The sequence below is a fragment of the Schistocerca nitens genome, chromosome 5, assembly GCF_023898315.1.
Source record: "Schistocerca nitens isolate TAMUIC-IGC-003100 chromosome 5, iqSchNite1.1, whole genome shotgun sequence".
NCBI classification, from domain to species: Eukaryota; Metazoa; Arthropoda; class Insecta; order Orthoptera; family Acrididae; genus Schistocerca; species Schistocerca nitens.
The window spans coordinates 809,693,400-809,708,157 of NC_064618.1; the positions used below are offsets into that span (position 1 = coordinate 809,693,400).

The window sequence follows — 14,758 nt, forward strand, 5'->3', positions numbered from 1 at the left end:
TCGAAGCGGAAGTGAAGAGGCAAAGATGATGTTGAATGACAGGTGAGGTATGAGTGGCGGCAACTTGAAATTAGCGGAGATTGAGGCCTGGTGGGTAACGGGAAGAGAGGATATATTGAAGAGCAATTTCCCATATCCGGAGTTCGGATAGGTTGGTGTTGGTGGGAAGTATCCAGATAACCCGGACGGTGTAACACTGTGCCAAGATGTGCTGGGCGTACACCAAGGCAAGTTTAGCCACAGGGTGATCCTCATTACCAACAAACACTGTCTGCCTGTGTCCATTCATGCGAATGGACAGTTTGTTGCTGGTCATTCCCACATAGAATGCATCACAGTGTAGGCAGGTCAGTTGGTAAACCACGTGGGTGCTTTCACATGTGGCTCTGCCTTTGATGGTGTACACCTTCCGGGTTACAGGACTGGAGTAGGTGGTGGTGGGAGGGTGCATGGGACAGGTTTTACACCGGGGGCAGTTACAAGGATAGGAGCCAGAGGGTAGGGAAGGTGGTTTGGGGATTTCATAGGGATGAACTAACAGGTTACGAAGGTTAGGTGGACGGCAGAAAGACACTCTTGGTGGAGTGGGGAGGATTTCATGAAGGATGGATCTCATTTCAGGGCAGGATTTGAGGAAGTCGTATCCCTGCTGGAGAGCCACATTCAGAGTCTGGTCCAGTCCCGGAAAGTATCCTGTCACAAGTGGGGCACTTTTGTGGTTCTTCTGTGGGGGATTCTGGGTTCGAGGGGATGAGGAAGTGGCTCTGGTTATTTGCTTCTGTACCAGGTTGGGAGGGTAGTTGCGAGATGCGAAAGCTATTACATGTTGAATAAAGTGTGTGCATGCCGTAGCTTGTAAGTAATTTATGTACTCCCTCCCCCATTTCATTCAATAATTGTCATCCTATAAGTTACTAGCACCTTCTGCAAAAGTTATGTGAAGTTTGCAGTCCTGAATAAATACATGCATGTAGGTGGTACAGATGTGGGATCCCTTTTGATGGGTGGCTGTTGAAATGGAACCAAAGGAGATATTACACTGAAACTTAGTACATATACATCAAAGACATTGTGGAACCTTTCCATAAAACTTCACGAGATTTGGAAATGCTTGAGCTGGGACTTCTCATCCACTAGATGTGGAATGACCCAGAGTGAAATGAAGTGCAGCGACTGACAGGGGTCAGGTGTGGACCGTAATCATTGTATGGTCGTGAAACTTGATAGATACACTAATACCTTAATGCAGAACCGAATTACATTTGAAAAAAATTAGTTCCAATTTACCGTATTTACTCAAATCTAAGCCGCACTCGAATGTAAGCCGCACCTGGAAAATGAGACTCGAAATCAAGGGAAAAAAATTTTCCTGAATCTAAGCCGCACCTGAAATTTGAGACTCGATATTCAAGGGGAGAGAAAAGTTATAGGCTGCACCTCCAAATCGAAACAAAGTTGGTCCATTGTAATGCATCAGGAGCTCCGTCCGTATTTATACGGGTACCCTTCCTTTTTCACGTGCTTCGTTTGGTTTGAATTGATTGCTTATTTTTCTTTGATCTGATAAGTTCCATTTTCTTTGTTATAGGTGTTTACATCACTCCAAGCTGAAAATTCATTACTGTACTGTGTCATGCATTGTTTGTTGCATTCTGATAATGAGTGTTTACAACCTGTCACCGCCCGCGGCATGGCTTGCTTTTGTGCGCGCTACCGCTGCTTACAATAAAAAAAAGAGAGGAATCGTCTCATTAGCGAAACAATAGCAAGAGACTGCTATTTGTTATTACTTACACTGATGCTTTCTTTGATAATGATCAACAAGAACCAAATAATAGACTGCGTATGATAGAAGATGTTATGAACGAGAGTGTAGCGAAAATTTTTCTTTGTTTGAAAATCTTTGTAGACACCTCTTTAGTACGTTACATTCTGCACAGAAATTAGTCATCTTAGATTTAAAAATCTAGTCAATTGCTGTGCTTCATTTCTGACTGTATCACTATTAGGCATAAGAATAATACGAATATAAACATGACATGATATGTATATTCTTCCGCGTTTGCTGTTGTCTCACTCTAGTTTTGTAGTTTATTAGGCAGACAGGATTCAAATGAGATAGCAGCAAACACAAAAGAATACATGGCAAAATGTTTATATTCGTATTATTCTTATGGTGAAGAGAATACTGCATGTGATTCATAATTCATAAAAGTTCCTATTAGCAACCATCTCTTCTCACAGGTAGGAAAAAATTCAGAATGTGGAATTGGCAATATTGACAAACATCCCACACAGTCTTGCCAGTCGGATTTTCGTAGTACATTGAAATGCTGCTACTTTCTACCAACATTTTTCAGAACTTCGGCTTACTTTGCACTCGATTCTAAGCCGCAGGCGGTTTTTTTTGGATTTAAAAAACCAGAAAAAAAGTGCGGCTTAGATTCGAGTAAATTGTGGCGGCACCTACCAACATTTTTCAGTACTTCCGCTTACTTTGCACTCGATTCTAAGCCACAGGCGGTTTTTTGGATTACAAAAACCGGAAAAAAAAGTGCGGCTTGGATTCGAGTAAATACGGTATGCAAATTTGGTACTGCACAGCATCGTGTAGATGTCCCCAGTGCTCATATTGAACAAACTGCAGTTAATAATAAAATTGACATTATGCGTTTCCCTCTTGTCTGAACTTTCTTGCCCATGTCGCATTCCTAATCCATTACATATGGAAAAAATATCTGTATGTCTCTCTCAGAATTGCACGTGGTGGCCAAACTTGGAACGAATTTTGTTCCAGCTTAAATCGGTCCGCATTAACATATTACAGTGTCTACAAAGTTTCATTGCTGTCCCCACTGGACCTTTGTGAGTAGCTGCACTTTAATTATAACCACCAGGTAGCTTATCCATATTTCTTCCCATGCATCATTAGTCCTGCTCCTGCATCACTCTCTAAGGTTTTGTTTTAACCCTGTACTCATCTGATATGAAGTACAGTTCTTGCTGCCACCAACCATCAGTAATTCTCACTGTATCTAATTTCACCCTACCTACTTCTCTTTTTCAGTTCTCTAATCTTCCTATCTGATTAAGGGATCTTACATTCCACACTTTCACCCTTAGAACATCAGCTTTATTTTTCCTGATAACACTGAAGTGGCGTATTGATTAACATACTGGATTCGCATTCAGGAGGATGACAGTTCATATCTACATGTGATCATCCTGATTTAGATTCTCCGTGATGTCCCTAAACTGGTCTGGGCAAGTACTGTGAAGATTCCTTTCAAAGGACACCACAAGATTTTCTTTTCCATTCTTGGAACAATTGAGCTTGTGCGCCATTTCTAATGGCCACCTTGTGCTAAACCCTGATATCCCTTCCTTCCTTCCTTCCTACCTACCTTATCGGGTAACATCCTCCCCCAAGTTGTCCTCACTTGGAGATCACAACTGGGGGACTGTTTAACCTCCGTAATATTTTACCCAAGAGGATGCCATCATCAAGCCTGTACAGTAGAGATGAATAACCTTAGGAAACTCAATGAGTGTGACTCTAGTTTTCAGCCATAGGCGGTACCAAAATAGGAAGATCAGACTTGATGATATGAAAGTTAGTAATATAGTATGGCTCAAAATAGTGTATCAAAAGCAAAATTTACCCAAGAAAACTATAAAATTAAGAAACAGAATTGCTGGCCAGGCTTGCCTTCTGGTACAAAATATTTAGTAGTGGCAATAGGGTGTACTACTGTGTAGCTATCAGACAGGACTAAATTATGTGCCACACAAGCAAATGTTACAGTTTAACTAATTACACAAATTTGGTCATATTTTTGAGAATGAAGTTATTGTTTAATTCACATGCAGGGATACAACATTAAAATAAAAGTACCAAACATTTCTAAGGTTTTGACCTAAGAAAAATATTCATTCTTATGTTTAGGAGAATTTAGAAGAGGAAGGCCTGACAGATGAGGAAAGGAAAGAAATCCATAATGAAATCAAGCAACTTGAAGAAGATGTAAACCTAAGAAGTGCGCAGATTGCTGACTTGCAGCAGAAGATTTTGGACTCCGATCAAGGTACAGGAAGCATTAACAGAGCTGCAGCTCTTTTGGCAGAAAAGCCATGCACTGTGTAGTGTTACTAGTTTTACCAAATAGGATTGAAAAGTAGGTAAAGAACTTTTGTGGTACCTAGTTGTCTACTTTGGTGGTGGTGGTTTTGATTTCATATATGTTGCATATTTTCCTACCTAATTTTGTGTTTGCGTTCATTTGAGATTGAAGTATAGAATATTCAGACATACAAAATAGGTCTTCTAAATTTGGCAAGTACACAAAAATTTGTACTTGAATATTACTGCTCAGCAATAATGGTAATTCCTCAGTTATGTAAAATAAGATAAAGGCAATCACTCACCTGTCATGGAGTAAGGTGTAGAACATAGAAATGCAACTTCTGTAAGGCTTGGAAGGTAGGAGACGAGGTACTGGCAGAAGTAAAGCTGTGAGGATGGGGCGAGAGTCATGCTTGGGTAGCTCAGTTGGTAGAGCACTTGCCCGCGAAAGGCAAATGTCCCGAGTTCGAGTCTTGGTCCGGCACACACTTTTAATCTGCCAGGAAGTTTCATATCAGCGCCCACTCTGCTGCAGAGTGAAAATCTCTTTCTGGAAACATCCCCCAGGCTGTGGCTAAGCCATGTCTCCGCAATATCCTTTCTTTCAGGAGTGCTAGTTTTGCAAGGTTCCCAGGAGAGCTTTTGTAAAGCTTGGAAGGTAGGAGACGAGGTACTGGCAGAAGTAAAGCTTTGAGGACGGGACTTGAGTCGTGCCTGGGTAGCTCAGTTGGTAGAGCACTTGCCCCCCGAAAGGCAAAGGTCCCGAGTTCGAGTCTCGGTCCGGCACACAGTTTTAATCTGCCAGGTAGTTTCATATCAGCGCCCACTCCGCTGCAGAGTGAAAAATCTCATTCTGTTGGGCATTGCTTTATATGCCTCCGATATGGCCACAGCAGAAGCAATGTCGTTCTCGGATGAGCTGCAGTAGATGTACTGGGTCTGATTCTGTAGAATCCTGTACCTCACCTTTTGCTATTTGTTGCTCACTGTGGCATTCAGCACCCATCCACAGATAAGTCGTATCACAAATATCATAGATGGTGAAGAGCTCTGGAACTAGTTATGTTTAACAACGTAGATTTCAGGGATTGGCTGAACATTACTCTTATGCCAGCCTTCACTTCCATCACAGGAGGTCAGTATTTTTATCCTGGGCCATTAGCTTCTGTTCCAACAAACAGCACACCGAATCACCAAAAGAAAGAACTTTCCACTGCCCATAAGAGGCATACAAGTTTATCAATGCGCAAATAGGATCCATGCTAAATGTGTATTGATCCTCTTAGACAAGCACTGCTGACTAAACCTTACAGGTGACAAGCAGAAGTAAGTGAACACCTTAGTGTTTGTGAGTGGTCTCAGTACTGAAACCTACTATACACCACACAACATGCTCACTCCTATAAGTCAGAATCCTTTTGCCTCATGTTCACAGGGTAACATCTTCGCAGGTACCAAGTAAACGACAGCCTCTAGTTCACAATGAACTGATCAGTAAGATGATAAATGTTGTAGAGATTGTCATTCAGAATACACTATGAAACCGTGCTATTAATGATAGCAATATCGGGCTTCTCATAACAAGTATCTTTAATTCTCTCCTAGTCTAAATTATGAAGCCTATGAAAAGACTGCAGTGGAACACAAGGTCACCCAACTCCAATAAAGTTTCTAAAGAGAACTATTCATCAGTCAGCCTGCTGCAGTCATATTGTGCGAAATGTGGTTCAAATCTCAGCAGACTTGCACATTAAAAATTATTTTGTAATTAGGGAGGACTATCTCAGTGGGAAAGGTGGCATTTCTTTACTAGCAAAAAATACGCTGCCGCATAAAAAGTTCCAAGAAATTATGAAACTGAATTAGTTGCTGTACAAGTACAAGCTGCTCACAAAACCTTTACAGTAGTCCATGTGTAAGGCTTCTCACTATAAAATTGTCGAAGATAACGTGAGACTCCTAATAAGCCGCTTTGGCCTCCATTTATAATAGGTGAAGACTTGAATTTGCATCATGTTGCATGGGGGAGATACATGACAGACAGGAATGGCAGGACTTTGATGGATGTTGTTCAAGACAATAACCTAGAGATAGTCAATGATGGAGCTCACACTATAGTGTCTTTACTCTTCTGTAGAAGTTCTCCAATAGGTATAACACTTTACACACCCTGTTTTACTGAACTTTCTGTCTGGCAAGCTAAAACTGTCTCAGTGGGATTAGATCATCCTCCAGTATAATTCTTCATTAACTTAAACATTGATACTAAACAAATATTTTACATTAATAGTAAGTGGAAAATGGCAGAAGCCAACTGGAGCAAATATAAGGATACAGTTCGAAGAAGGCTCAAAACTATGGAGAGTAACTTACAGGAAAAAGAAGCATACCAAATTTTAATAAATGTTAAGCTGCAGCAGATATCAGCATTCCAAAGGGAAAAAGCATTTACTATTATGAAGCAATATTCCACTCCTTGGCAGAATCCTGAATGCTCCAGAGAAGTTCCAAAATGTCAGCTTACTCTGAAAACCTATCACCACAATTCAATTTGGATAATTTCTTGTGAGAAAAGTAAATGTGCATGGGGAAAAAAGAAGCAGCAGAAAAACGGGATTAGATTTTGTTTTCCACTCAATATTGCAACCAGTATGACCAACATTTGGTATAAAATAAAGGCTTTTAGAAACAGCCATTTGCCATCCACTCTACGTGCTACAACTTCCTGAATAGAGGAATTGATCAATATGCTCGCTCGTCCTGCAGTCCCATTCCAACATTATGCACCTTCAGTTTTTAGTCTTCTTCATTGTATCTTGCTTTGTCCATTCTCTAAAGAAGAACTAAATGATGATATGAAATCATCATGTGACAGCTGTCCTGGTATTATTATACATTATTCTATGCTTGAGAATCTGCCCATGGAAGCAAAAGATTTGCTCTTGTTCATTTTTAATCAATATTAGATGAAACAGGGCTTACTAAAACTTGGAAGATGCAGGTTATACTTCCAGTTCTGAAAACTGGGAGATATCCAAATATCTCCTCTATTGATCAATCAAATTGTCTTCTTGTGTGGCAAGAATGTGCTGGAGTGGATGGTTAAAATGAAAGTGGAATGGTGGCTTGAAAAACCTAATTTAATTCCTCAGAGTCAGTGTGGTGTAGAAAAGGCAAAGGGGCTATAGACAATCTGTATTCATTTGCTATGAACATCACCTGACCCATTCAAATGAAAAACTAAAGTCTATGCGGCATTTCTTGACATTATGGGAGCTTATGATCACTTGCATATACCGATTCTCTTGAACAAGCTGACAGATTATGGTAAGTCTTCAATGATGATACATGGCATCAGTTGCCTGGTCACTCAAAGAGCAATCTATATCAGTTTTAAAGGAAACATTTTTGGCCTGTTTCTTACCTAACAGCCTGGCCTAGGTTGCAGTTTTAAGCCCCTTTGTGTATTCCGTATACTTATAATTTAGAACGAATAATCACTCTCCTGACAAAAATTTTACAATATGCAGACAATTTTAATATTTCTTTTGTGGTATTCAAAAAAATTTAAAAAACCTCTCTCACACTGGCCTGATTTAGCTTCACTGATCAGGATAGTAAAAACATGCATATGTTAAGGGAATTTTCATTCACAAAGCAGGCTTATCACATTCACACAGTTCAATACTGTTCTATCCTGATTAAATTGAGCTTAACTTAAATTCCATAAGGCAGTGAAGCAATTTCGAAGTCTCGGTGCGACGAAAATTGTCAGTCGATCTCCTGAAAACATTTGTAATAATTATTAACTTTCGGTGATCACATGGGGAAGACCGGAGATCTGCTGGTAAGACAGTGTTAGCCTATTTATTTGAAGTAACTGGATATCTTGAGCATACAAAACGGCAGGTTCGTCCAGTGTAAATCAGACGTTCCCCACTGATCCTGTGCAACACTGTCAATAATAATCAGTTAAATAATACGCAAACACACTTACTTCAGTTTAGTTCATGTATTAAATTCCTTCTCATACAGAATCTCATCAAGATGGCGACTAGCTCAACAATACATATATATATACATCCTCCTCCTTTCGCGGCTAATCAGCAAGCATTGCCTTGTTCTTTTCATAAGAGAAAACAGATAGCAGAGAAGCTATTCCATGGAGTAAATGGACGCTCCAAGGAATAATAGGGCTTGAAACTACTTTGCATTGATAATCATCGTATATTAAAGTTTAGGAATCAGTAAGATAAGAAGAGATATTTCGAGATATGTACTGTGTTATATAATTTATAAAATTTCTGAAAATATCGCGGAGAGACCGCTGCAAGAGACATTACACAATTTTTGTGTTCATTCATCTGGCTCATATCTTCAGGCTAAAACACAATTAATCACTGCTGTGGAACACATTGATAAATGGATACGTAACAGTGCACATGAGGTGTCAGCTGAGAAATCGATGGTCGTACTTTTTTACTAATCAAACACTGTTCGCATTGTTGATCACGTCACATGTGGAAAGTATGCTTTCCAAATAAAATCTTGCACTCTTTTCCTCATACTGATATTTGACTCTTGGCTCAGCTGGGTGTCTCACATACAGTCTATTATAATAAAGGCAAGAAAGTTTAAAATGTAATTTACTCTCTCACCAATGTATGGTGGGGAGTGCATGAAAATATTCTGCTCACAATGTACTGAGGGATTGCGCGCACATATATTCACACAAGCAAGCGTGCTTCATGCACACAACTGGTATCACTGGCAGCTCCAGCTGGAAATTCTGGTCAGAGCTGCCAATGGTAGTGATCACGTGTGTGTGTGTGTGTGTGTGTGTGTGTGTGTGTGTGTGTGTGTGTGTGTGTGTGTGTGTGTGTGTGTGTGTGTGTGTGTGTTTCTTTACTGAAGAGGGCTTTGGTCAAAAGCTATAATGTGTAACAGTCTTTTCATTGTGCCTGTCCAAAACTCATCAGGTCATCTGTATGGTGCATACCAATCTATCCTTTTTTCCAATGTTGTTGGTATTCCGTCCTGAGTGTTCCCTCTCTGTTGTATATATCACAGTCATAATGCCTTGTTAACAATTGCACTGATGGAAGCTTAGTATGAAGTTTAGGTACATATAATACATCGTATGCGATTCCTTATGTTTTTGTCATAATTCAGTTTCAAATTGACACACCATACACTTTTCACATCCAGTCATATTGATTTGTCGTTTGCATTCAGACACCTAGTCCACATGCCACACATCTGAATTCAATAAATGTGAAGTAGTTGTAAAACCTCTGATGGAAGTTTGTTCTTTTGATTTACTTGTTATTTTCTTTGCTACCTGACAATTAACACATGCTGTTTTTCTCAAAACATAATTGATTTTTGTTGGAACATGATATTTTCTGTTGAATACAGGGGGAACAGCCCTCCACATACACAACAGCTAAGGTTAAGTTGTCAGTACCAACTCAAAAGGCAAGGAAACGGAGAGTCGTCATTGAGCTATTAGTAACTTACTGCACCACTGTTACCTCGAAAGAAATGTGTTTATTTCCAAATGAACAGAAAAGCCTTGTTAACTGTGGAGTAGAATGACAAAATAGGTAACTTTTACTCCAACAAGATCATACACGACTGAAAATGTAACCTCGCAAGAAGTTAATATTTATGCATACACCGTAATCTCATGACCAGCTGTGAGAGCTTACAATCATTTGCTTTCTAATATACTACAACAAACAATGTTTTTCTTTATTTTACGTTTCACCCACACTTAGAGATAAGATGATGGTTAAAAGTGCAATCTAGTACTTTGTGAAGATAGCACACAAAGCCCAAAATAATCACATTTTTAAAACTATTCCTTATAGTAACAAATGACAAGATAACACACAGGCACATTTGTGACGTCGCTACTGACATGTTAGAGGTATTAGTCATATAACCAGCTGAGATGTGAAACATCAGTTAGTGAAGATTAACTCATTTGAAGTTAGTTTTCTATTGTATTGATGATGATGAAAAGATGTTAGTGTAAAATTTTTCATTGTTGGTGTATAAGGTTAAGGAATTATTAACGTCAAAGGACATCACCTTTCAAAAGTACAAAAAAATTATTCACAATGGTGGCATGGCACTTTTTTGCTGTAGTAAATTGTCTTGAACAAGCTGACAGATTATGGTAAGTCTTCAATGATGATACATGGCATCAGTTGCCTGGTCACTCAAAGAGCAATCTATATCAGTTTTAAAGGAAACATTTTTGGCCTGTTTCTTACCTAACAGCCTGGCCTAGGTTGCAGTTTTAAGCCCCTTTGTGTATTCCGTATACTTATAATTTAAAACGAATAATCACTCTCCTGACAACATCTTTTACTACCAAGCTAGTGTCATTAGCAAACAAATATTTTAGAGTTACCCATAATACTAGAGGGCACATCATTTATATAAATAATGAACAGGAATGGCCCCAACACTGATCCTTGGGACACCCCCCATTTGATCATTCCCCACTCAGACCCTACATCACAGCCATTCTTAACACTGTGTATAATGGCCCTGTGCTGTCTGTTGTTAAAGTAAGAAGTGAATCAATTCCATAATGGTCCAACTTCTGGAGCAATATTTTGTGATAAACACAATCAAAAGCCTTAGTTAAATCAAAACATATGCCTAGTATTCGAAATATTTCACAGAGAAAAGAGAATGTAACGTTTTCTGTTGTTAAACGACTTCTAAAGCTGAACCGTACATTTGATGGCAAATTATGTGATACAAATTGATCAATTATCCATACATACACAGCCTTTTCAATAACTTTAGCAAACTTCGGATGGTACACAAATAGGTCTAAAATGGTCTACATTTTCCCCTTTCTCCCTTTTTATAAAGCGTCTTTACTACTGAGTACTTCAATTGTTCAGGAAACTGATCATTCCTAAAGGAAAAATTACGAATATGGTTAAATACACGGATAACATGTCAGCACAGTACTTTAATATTCTGCTAGGCACTCCATAATATCCATGAGAGTCCTTAGTCTTCAGTGATTTAATTGTTGACTCAGTCTCCCCCCTTGTCAGTATCACATAGGAGTATTTCAGACATCAGTGTCGGAAAGGCATTTTCCAAGAGAGTTGTATGATTCCCTGTAGAAACTAATATTTTATTTAATTCACCAGCAATGCTCAGAAAAGATTGTTAAATCTGCCTGTCTACAAACACATATTAAGTATCGAAAATAAATTTGGTACAAATGGAACTGCACAAAGTGTTATCTTGAAAGGACCCATATTTTTCCGAGGATGTCGAGTTAATTTTAGTCTCGGTGCTGGCACAGGGAATACTGGAAGTGGATGGTTCACATTAGCTATCATCCAATGTGAGAACACTTCTCTACCTGGATTGGAATCATTTGCCGACCGAGATGTCATCGCTTACAAGACCTGGCATTGTGGAATACATGCTAAGCCTCAATCTAGACCTAGTTATGTATATAGTAATATGCCTTTTACATTGTATACCTGATCCTGTCGTAAAGTTAGTAAAGATGAAAAAATACATGTATGGATTAAAGGACTTGGTGTACTCGCTGAGAATGTAACTCTAACTGGTGATGTAACTTTGTACTTTGTACCGATTCATCAGTAACAGAAATATTTTTACTATGAACTGACTTCATATCGTCGACCTTGTGTTGTTGACAAGGCACTTCCTTCACAACTGACCATATGGTTTTAATTCTATCATGTGAATTAGCTATTCTATTTGCATACCACATACCCTTTGCCTTCCTAATAACATTTTAGGCACCTTAAAGGACTGTTTGTAATGGGATGCTGCAGCTTGTTGTGACTACTTCTAACATTCTGTTACAATTCCCTTTTTGTTTTACATGATATCCTTATCCCACTAGTCAGCCACCCAGGCTGCCTTTTACTGCTAGCATCCCATTTAGATCGTTCTAATGGAAAGCAACTCTGTCAGCATGAGAAATGTGTTAAGGAAAGCATTGCATTTTTTGTGTATGTTATCAGCACTATAAACATCTTGCCACTCTTGTTCCTTGACGAGGTTTAAAAAACTCTCTATTGCCGTTGGATTAACTTTCCTACATAGTTTGTAATTATATGTAACATTTGAGTACAAAATCCATTTAGTGTTAAAATTTGTGCATCATGGTCTAAAAGGCCATTTACCCATTTACTAACAGAATAACCATCTAGTAATGAAGAATGAATAAAAATATTGTCTGTGGCTGTGCTACTGTTCTCCTGCACCCGAGTTGGGGAAAAAAAAACCACAGTCAGAATCAGATCATATCAATTTAGATCTATCAAAATCCTTTTTCTTGCACAATCATATGTTGTTGTTGGGGTTGTCAGTCCTGAGACTGGTTTGATGTAGCTCTCCGTGCTACTCTATCCTGTGCAAGCTTCTTCATCTCCCAGTACCTAACGCAACCTACATCCTTCTGAATCTGCTTAGTGTATTCATCTCTTGGTCTCCCTCTACGATTTTTACCCTCCACGCTGCCCTCCAGTACTAAATTGGTGATCCCTTGATGATGCCTCAGAACATGTCCTACCAACCGATCCCTCCTTCCCATCAAGTTGTGCCACAATTTCCTCTTCTCCCCAATTCTATTCAATACCTCCTCATTAGTTATGTGACCTACCCACCTAATCTTCAGCATTCTTCTGTAGCACCACATTTTGAAAGCTTCTATTCTCTTCTTGTCCAAACTAGTTATCGTCCATGTTTCACTTCCATACATGGCTACACTCCATACAAATCCTTTCAGAGACGACTTCCTGACACTTCAATCTATACTCGATGTTAACAAATTTCTCTTCTTCAGAAATGCTTTCCTTGCCATTGCCAGTCTACATTTTATATCCTCTCTACTTCGACCATCATCAGTTATTTTGCTCCCCAAATAGCAAAACTTGTTTACTACTATAAGTGTCTCATTTCCTAATCTAATTCCCTCAGCATCACCCGACTTAATTCGACTACAATCCATTATCCTCGTTTTGCTTTTGTTGATGTTTATGTTATACCCTCCTTTCAAGACGCTGTCCATTCAGTTCAACTGCTCTTCCAAGTCCTTTGCTGTGTCTGACAGAATTAAAGTTTCATCAGCGAACCTCAAAGTTTTTATTTCTTCTCCATGCATTTTAATACCTACTCCGAACTTTTCTTTTGTTTCCTTTATTGCTTGCTCAATATACAGATTGAATAGCATCGGGGAGAGGCTACAACCCTGTCTCCCTCCCTTCCCAACCACTGATTCCCTTTCATACCCCTCGACTCTTATAACTGCCATCTGGTTTCTGTACAAATTGTAAATAGCCTTTCGCTCCCTGTATTTTACCCCTGCCACCTTCAGAATTTGAAAGAGAGTATTCCAATCAACATTGTCAAGAGCTTTCTCTAAGTCTACAAATGCTAGAAACGTTGATTTGCCTTTCCTCAGTCTTTCTTCTAAGATAAGTCGTAGGGTCAGTATTGCCTCACGTGTTCCAATATTTCTACGGAATCCAAACTGATCTTCCCCGACGTCGGCTTCTACCAGTTTTTCCATTCGTCTGTAAAGAATTAGCATTAGTATTTTGCAGCTGTGACTTATTAAACTGATAGTTAGGTAATTTTCACATCTGTCAACACCTGCTTTCTTTGGGATTGGAATTATTATATTCTTCTTGAAGTCTGAGGGAATTTCGCCTGTCTCATACATCTTGCTCACCAGATGGTAGAGTTTTGTCAGGACTGGCTCTCCCAAGGCTGTCAGTAGTTCCAATGGAATGTTGTCTACTCCTGGGGCCTTGTTTCGACTTAGGTCTTCCAGTGCTCTGTCAAACGCTTCACGCAGTATCATATCTCCCATTTCATCTTCATCTTCATCCTCTTCAATTTCCATAATATTGTCTTCAAGTACATTACCCATGTGTAGACCTTCTATATACTCCTTCCAACTTTCTGCTTTCCCTTCTTTGCTTAGAACTGGGTTTCCATCTGAGCTCTTGATGTTCATGCAAGTGGTTCTCTTATCTCCAAAGGTCTCTTTAATTTTCCTGTAGGCAGTATCTATCTTACCCCTAGTGAGATAAGCCTCTACATCCTTACATTTGTCCTCTAGCCATCCCTGCTTAGCCATTTTGCACTTCCTGTCGATCTCATTTTTGAGACGTTTGTATTCCTTTTTGCCTGCTTCATGTACTGCATTTTTATATTTTCTCCTTTCATCAGTTAAATTCAATATTTCTTCTGTTACCCAAGTGTTTCTACTAGCCCTCGTCTTTTTACCTATTTGATCCTCTGCTGCCTTCACTATTTCATCCCTCAATGCTACCCATTCTTCTTCTACTGTATTTCTTTCCCCCATTCCTGTCAACTGTTCCCTTATGCTGTCCCTGAAACTCTGTACAACCTCTGGTTTAGTCAGTTTATCCAGGTCCCATCTCCTTAAATTCCCACCTCTTTGCAGTTTCTTCAGTTTTAATCTACAGTTCATAACCAATAGATTGTGGTCAGAGTCCACATCTGCCCCTGGAAATGTCTTACAATTTAAAACCTGGTTCCTAAATCTCTGTCTTACCATTATATAATCTATCTGATACCTTTTAGTAT

At 39.2% G+C, this 14,758-nt stretch overlaps 1 protein-coding gene and 1 non-coding gene across 2 annotated transcripts in view; both read left to right on the forward strand.

Annotated features, from left to right (window-relative positions):
- Positions 1 to 14,758, forward strand: part of LOC126260037 (chromosome-associated kinesin KIF4A) — a 301,102-nt gene that overhangs the window by 233,425 nt on the left and 52,919 nt on the right. The window contains exon 14 of the mRNA XM_049957211.1: positions 3,947 to 4,085. Coding sequence (XP_049813168.1) covers positions 3,947 to 4,085 — 139 coding nt within the window. The remainder of the gene's footprint in view (positions 1 to 3,946; positions 4,086 to 14,758) is intronic.
- Positions 4,836 to 4,911, forward strand: Trnar-ccg (transfer RNA arginine (anticodon CCG)). Its single transcript has one exon. It is a non-coding gene; the product is annotated as a tRNA-Arg (tRNA).